Source organism: Arachis hypogaea, chromosome 1, assembly GCF_003086295.3.
Source record: "Arachis hypogaea cultivar Tifrunner chromosome 1, arahy.Tifrunner.gnm2.J5K5, whole genome shotgun sequence".
NCBI classification, from domain to species: Eukaryota; Viridiplantae; Streptophyta; class Magnoliopsida; order Fabales; family Fabaceae; genus Arachis; species Arachis hypogaea.
In genome coordinates, this window is record NC_092036.1 from 107736771 (window position 1) to 107744307 (window position 7537).

Sequence of the window (7537 nt, forward strand, 5' to 3'; positions counted from 1 at the left end):
TTTCAGAAAAAATCTACGCAACTTTGTTTGTCTTTCTCCTTGTGATAGCGGGAAAAAACACACACACACTCAGTCACCATAGCCGTACCCACCAAACCTTTCGTCGCCAAGATCAAATCTTTTCACTCTTTTGATCTCAAGCCATGTCTCACGCCAACTGGGAAGCTGATAAAATGTGCAAAAATGCTCTCTTGCTCTTCAACTCTCAGCATTGTTCTGTTCTTTTCTCTACAATTTCCTTGTGCACTTTCTATTTTTGTTTCCTTGTTCGTTTATTTGTTGCTGTGTTTTCTCTGTTACGGGTTTTGTTCGTTTGATTCTGGCGATGATGCCGTACTTGGTTTTTGTTACATGTGGTTTTTTTGACTTAGGGTTTTGGTTTCAGTGTTGTTGTGATGGCTTTTGTGGGGGGTTTTTTGCACCCTTTTGTTTGGTGAAGTTTGCAGCTGCTTGAGTTGCAAGGTTTATGTATTATCCGTGGTTTAATGTTCATTTAGGTTCCTAGTATGAGTGGTTTCTTTCCATGTATTTTCTTTTTCCTTTTTTTCTTGTTTTGGTTTTGTTCTTGTTAGTTTCATTTTGAACGTGAATTAGTAGTACACGCATTAGTGTAGTCTATTTGGGATTCCTTTTTCGTATTTTTCTTAAATGTGATGCTAACTATCAACTAACCATGACACATTCTACCTTTTATGTTTTTCTAGCGATCGTAGAGTTTGTTTGTGCTTCTTTTGCATGTTTGCTAGCTTGTGCTGACTCTATTTTTCTCTTTTCTAATTAGTTCTTCTTTTATTTTTTTGTTTTTGTTATTTATTTATTTATTTTTTTTTTTTGGGGGTGGGGGGTGTTGAAAACAGGCTGGATGTGTATATCTATGATTATCTGATGAAGAGGCAGTTGCATGCTTCTGCCAGGGCATTCCAGGCCGAAGGAAATGTGTCGACCGACCCTGTTGGTAAGATAATAAGACCCTGTTGTTATATGCTCATGCAATGCTGTTCCAATTTGTTGAATTTGACTTATACTTCCAGCAATAGATGCGCCTAGTGGTTTTCTCTTCGAGTGGTGGTCTGTTTTCTGGGACATATATATTGCAAGGACCGATCAGAAACACTCAGAAGCAGCAGCAATTTATAGCAAGGTAGAAGTTTGTATTGATTCCCCCTGCTTCTTCTGGGATTTACTTTGATATCCTTCTAGTTATTTGCTTGTAGGTGAAGAAGCATATGCTGTGTGCCAGTATTTTCCTGCTTTTAGTATTGAAATTCTTCCTTTATATATATATATGTGGGCCTACCTGTTTCATATGTGTAGTATGTATTATTGATCAAAGACTATGATTGAGCCATGTATAAATTTGAAAACGACAGACCCAACAAAGTAAGGCTCGAGAACTGCAAAAACATCAAGAGCAAGAGCTTCAGAATCCAAATCAGAGACAACAAATGCAAATGCAGCTCTATATGCAGAGATATGCTCAGCAGCAGGAACAGGAGCAGCAGTTACAGGAGCAACGGCAGCAGCAGCTTAGGGCTCAGCTTGTTAGTGGCAGCAGTATCCGTCCTATTAACAATGATCCTTCAATCAGGCAGAAACGTGCAACTTCTAATGCTATGGCAACAAGAGTGTATGAGGACAGGTTGAAGTTGCCACTCCAGAGAGATGATTTAGATGATGTTGCTCTCAAGGTACGTAGTTTATTTGCGATTATAATATGCTAGTGGTGCGCGTCCTCTTCACAAATTTTGCTTCACATGTTTATACTGTTCATTTTGCAGCAAAAGGGAAGTGGTAATGTTGGCCAGCTTCTGGACCCAAATCATGCCTCATTGTTGAAAGGAGTAGCAGTGACAACTGGTGGCCAGGCTACAGGGTCTCTACCAATCTCATCTTTATGAGAATATTGCTATTCATATCATCTGTGTTCTGGATGCGTATCTCATATTGGATTGAATTTACAAGTTCTCGAATTCTATTTGCAGTCAAACGTCTCTCGGTGCACCTAACATTTTACAAGGCAGTCTTCAACAAGTTCAAAATCAGAACCAGCATCTTCCAGGATCTCTGGTAATTTCAAACATTATCTTTGCCTTAGCATATGTGCTATCCCCATTTGATTTTATATATAAGTTTTTATTTACTGGTCATTTGTCATGAAACAGGACATGAAAAGTGATATGAATCCAATGGTTAGACCTCAAGCTGTTATACCAGATGGATCCTTTGTTGGTGGACATGGTACTGGTTTGTTTTCAAATTGTAGTTTCTATTATTCCCATGCTTACTTTACTAGCTAGATTTCCGATGCGTTGGAAAGCTTACACTTTGGCACCTGTAATGGTAAATACAACCAATCTTAAGATCTTAAGAAATTGCATGCCATTGTTTTCTAACCTAAAGATATATTATAATGTTGATAAAAAAAATACATGATTTTACACTTCCCATTATCTTGAACATACACTCTACTCTTGAGACACATGCTTTATTTCGATACAGAAGATGATTCAAAATTAATGCAATATTTCCATATTGTTTCTGAGCTTTCTAAGGAAACTGATAAATGAATACCTTAACGGCTTAACCCTGATTTGAATTCATTGCCTTCCATTCTTGAAATATTTAATGTTCCCTGCTTTGGTGCATAGTTTCTTTATATGCTGCATGTGTCATTAAAGATATTTCCTCTATCTTCATCTGCATTATATAGTACTAGTACTTATATGATATTGGGATTTTTCTTTGATTTTCGGTTGACATTTGTTCTCAATTTCAGGTTCAAATCAAGGTTGTAGCAATTTGACTCTGAAGGGATGGCCTCTAGCAGTAAGACTTATTCTCTTTAAAATTATTGTTCTGCTATTTAATTGTTTTTTCTTTTGCTGGTCTGTCTTTACTGGTTCATTGATTTGTCAAACGTAAGGAAAAAATAGCATTTAGTTTCAGCAGTGTCGCATGGTACAGTCTGCGGTACTACACAGTTGGCCTCTGTTATGCCGCAGGAGATATAAGTGATTTGAAATGGAAAATTCCAAGAATGGTTGTGTTATGATTTTTTTTTAGTTTATTAATTAATTTGTGCTTCAAATTTCTTGTTTCTATGGAATTAACAAAAGAACAAGAATATAAGCTATCTTTCTAAAGTCAATGTTTCATATATTCACCTAGATAATTTTGTTAGGTGCATTATGTTCATTACACTCCCCAAGCAATCCCACTTTTTGACATTTTAGGGACTGGATCAGCTTCGCTCAGAATTTCTTCAGCAGAATAATTTGATGCAGCCTCCACATTCTCTCAATCATCTTTCAGTGCAGCAGCAACTTATACTTCAGGCACAACAACATGCTGTAGGTTCCCCCTCTGCCACTGATTTTGAGAACAGAAGACTCAGGATGCTTCTTAATAATCCAAATATGGGTCTTGTGAAAGATGGACGACCGAATTCAGCATATGACTCAATTCCTAATGTGTTGGCTGCACAAGTGTGTTCTCCGATGTTGACTCATCCGGATACAGATATGTTCCTTAAGGTTACACCTGCTTATGTAGCTGAATTGGATTAACTTCTCCAGAACTTAAATCTATTCCATCTGGCATTGTGTTTGAGCTTCTGCAAACTACTCACTCTGTTTCATTAAACTGAATTTTGTAGCAACAAATGCAAAACAGCAGTCACCAGCTTCAACAACATCTGCAGCATCCTCCTTCAAACCAGCAGTTGCAGAATCTCCAGCGGCAAGGAAAAATTGGTTCCGGGAGCAATACACAAGATGGGTGCATGTCCACCTTACAAGGAAATGATCAGGTTTTCATTATGCCACCTTTGAGCAATATTAGTGCAGCAACATGTATAATTATTATCTACATTTTTAACTAACTTGTGTGATGTGTTTGCATGCGGGTTAATTTAAGGCTTCCAAAACTCAAGTTGGCCGAAAGCGAAAGCAAGCATCATCTTCTGGTCCTGCCAATAGTTCTGGAACAGCAACCACCACAGGACCATCTACCAGTTCACCTTCAACACCATCTACACAAACGCTCGGAGATGTGCCAAATCTGCAACAGAATGTTCCATCTTCCAAGTCATTGCTTATGTTTGGTACTGATAGCTTGGGATCACTTACATCGGCCCAAAATCAACTGGTTAGAGACCTCTAAATAAATCCTTTGGCCTTTCTAGATAAGTTTTTTCTCTCTCTTATATCACCAAAGATGGCCTGCAAAACTTATATTCTTTATTTGAGAAAATTTGCTTATATTGTGGCCCCTAAATAAAACAAGAAACATGGGAGTAAATAAAATTAGCATGTACTATTTTCTGAATGTTGTTTCATTGAGCATGTGATTCTTCGTATAAACTACATGATTGGCACGTAATTGAATTCTTATTACTATTATTTGCAGGCTGATATGGACTGCCTTATTGGTGACGGAACTTTCAGTGACAATGTTGAGTCGCTCTTTTCTGCTGATGATGCAGACCCTAGAGATAAGATTGGCAAAGGTATGATAAATCTGATAGATCAATATCCTAATTTAATAGGTACTCATGAATAAATTTTTTGCATGCTTATATGAAAAGTCCTAATAATTTAAATTTGATGCATTAGAATTCTCATTCAAAGAGACTAAATGTGTTATGGCAAGCACACATAAAGTTGAGTGTTGCCACTTCTCATCAGATGGAAAACTGTTTGCTACTGGTGGCCATGATAAAAAGGTAGGTGCTAGACTGATCTTACGTCAACCATGGAATGACCAAATTTACAGTCAGTGATTGTTGGAAGAAGCTTTTGTTTAATTGCTTTAAATTTGTTAGTATATGGTAAAATCAATTTCTCTGATGATACTTTTCTGCGATGCAGGTATCTTTGTGGTGCACAGAATCGTTTAACCTGAAGTCGACACTAGATGAACATACTCAGTTGATAACCGATGTTCGATTTAGTTCTTCAAGGACATCGCGCCTTGCTACATCCTCAGCTGACAAAACTGTTCGGATTTGGGATACTGAAAATGTAAGTCATAATTTTCATTGGTCAAAATCAAATTATTTTTTAAGTGAAGTTCTATTAACTTAGATTTAGAAATTAAGTGTTTTTATTTTAATGATAAAGTATCTATTGTCAGATTTTTCTTATATCATCAGTTTAGGTGTTTCTTAAATGGCCATTTGTTCTATTTATCTGATTATTTTGATCCATATGCTTTGCAGCCTGGTTATTCTCTTCGAACATTCACAGGACATGGTTCAACTGTGATGTCACTAGACTTTCACCCTAGTAAAGACGACCTTATTTTCTCTTGTGACAATAATGAGATAAGATACTGGAGTATTAAAAACGATGGTTGTGCTGGGGTTTACAAGGTATATAGTCTCAATTCTCAACGTAAATTGTGACGCTGATCCCAGGATATTATTACTGTCTCGCCGAACCATTTTTTTAATCTCCTAATTATCAGGGTGGCGTAACTCAGATGAGATTTCAACCTCGTTTGGGAAGGCTTCTTGCAGCTGCAGTAGATAATCTCATTTCCATTATTGATGTAGAAACCCTCGGTTGCACACTCAAATTACAGGTCAGTTTTGGATTTTGACCTTATTATGAAGATTGCCTTTTGATTTCTTGATTCTGTTTTTATCCATTATTTGTCAGACCTTGTTTGTTCTGGTGCTGATTTCAGGGCCATAATAACCTTGTCCGTTCGGTTTGCTGGAACAGTTCTGGAAAATATCTAGCATCTCTTAGTGATGATCTTGTTAGGGTATGGACAGTTGGATCAAGTAGCAAAGGGGAGTGCATTCATGAACTCAATGCATCCAGGAACAAATTCAACACCTGTGCCTTCCACCCCTTCTATCCTTTTCTGATCATTGGCTGCAATGAAGTAAGTTTGACTTTTTTGTGATTTCTAATGTTATCATTTCCGACTTACTTTTTCGACAAGCTTTTGTGTTGACTGAAATGATGGATACTTGTTTCAGGCAATTGAGCTGTGGGACTTTGTTCAGAACAAGACATTGACACTGGCTGCTCATGAAAAGCTTGTATCATCCTTGGCAGTATCTAGTGTTAATGGTTTGGTTGCTTCAACTAGTCATGACAAGCATTTCAAGATCTGGAACTGAAAATGCAACTTCTTCATTATCAATGGCATTGACAATAACTATAGGGATATTTTTTAGTATTCATGAGACCTATATTTACAAATTTTTTAATATATATTTTATATATTGTATATACTATATAGGTCATCTTAGTTCCTAACATGCTTGTATAGGTCCTTTTTTGGGAGGGATATTTGCATAGGTAACTTGAGAAATTTTAGATATGTTTTGGATTTTGGCTCAGTCCCTCTTATAGCTCATAGTAGGCATACAATCGGTTTGATGAATTTTCATACTCCTCAACTTTAAAATAGAAACACACTAGGGTTTATACTATGGTGTGGTAATTGGTAAACCTCAGTGCAAATACTGAAATTGAAATAGTGATGATTAATTATAGAAGTATTTTACTTTCTTTTTTTCCTTGTGTATGTCTCTGTTATTTTTCTTAATAAAGTGCGTTTTTTATTTACTATTGTATATTCATATTTTAAATGACTGATTTGGTGAGTAATTTTTTGTATACAAAAAATATGATTTTGGTGATGTGTTATTTTTGTATGTTTTGGTCTTCAATTTGTCCATTTTCCTAAATGTGTTGCGTTTGAGTAAATATCTATAATGATTCTTGAGATTTACGTGATTATTCAATTTATGTGATTATTCAATTTGATTTTCGAGATTTCAATTTTATTATATAATGATTTTTGAGATTTACGTGATTATCCAATTTGGTTTTTGAAGTTCCAATTTTACTATAATGGTTCATGGACATCTTTTTGGTGATGACTCAGCTATTTTAGGCTGATGTGGCGATCATGTGTCACGCTGGACTATGCAACAGCTAACTTTGCCGGCAAGATTGCAATTTGGACCCAATTTGGTCTCTCTCTTTATTTAACTTTAACATTCATTGGTCCCTCCCAAATCTTGTGAAGGTTACCTTCTTCCTCCTCTTCCTTTTCATCTAAAATTGAAATAGTAAATAATGATGACTACAAATAATGAAAAAAATAAGATAGAATAATCATTGAATATAATATATACTAGTTAAACTATTACAATCAAGATAAATTTTTGTAACACAAAACATTGAAGGTACAACCAATATATTATTATTATGTATTTTTTTATTATACTATTATTTAGTATTTGTATTAAAGACAATATATAAAATTATTTTACATAAATTAAATATGTTCATGATAATTATTTTTAAAAAACATTTTAAATATAAATACAAGAAAATAAATATTTTTTGTGCATCGCACGAGTATATATACTAATTTTTTAATAAAACAAACAGAAGATATTCACATACGCCTTGTACTTGCTTGGAATATGATATTTCAATTTTTACATACGCCTTGTACTTGTTTGGAATATGATATTTCAACTTTTATAACTGTTCATATCGTGGTCTAA

General features: G+C 35.3%; 1 protein-coding gene across 4 annotated transcripts; it reads left to right on the plus strand.

Annotated features, from left to right (window-relative positions):
- LOC112708277 (transcriptional corepressor LEUNIG) lies at positions 1-6532 on the plus strand. Of its 4 annotated transcripts, none has more exons than XR_011865229.1 (18): positions 1-175; positions 858-955; positions 1032-1141; positions 1371-1688; positions 1779-1873; positions 1983-2067; positions 2163-2238; positions 2777-2826; positions 3234-3533; positions 3656-3808; positions 3916-4146; positions 4408-4507; positions 4614-4723; positions 4869-5021; positions 5219-5371; positions 5467-5583; positions 5661-5892; positions 5990-6532. XR_011865229.1 is itself a non-coding variant. In XM_025760467.3 (18 exons), exons 1-18 carry the CDS (start codon positions 144-146, stop codon positions 6131-6133), a joined length of 2529 nt encoding a protein of 842 aa, XP_025616252.1. In that variant the 5' UTR covers positions 1-143; the 3' UTR covers positions 6134-6532. The 4 variants fall into 4 exon arrangements, 2 of the variants coding, with proteins under 2 accessions (XP_025616252.1, XP_025616256.1); XR_011865230.1 differs by having other exon boundaries at positions 5727-5892; XM_025760467.3 differs by having other exon boundaries at positions 5689-5892.
- The last annotated feature ends 1005 nt before the right edge of the window (positions 6533-7537 follow it).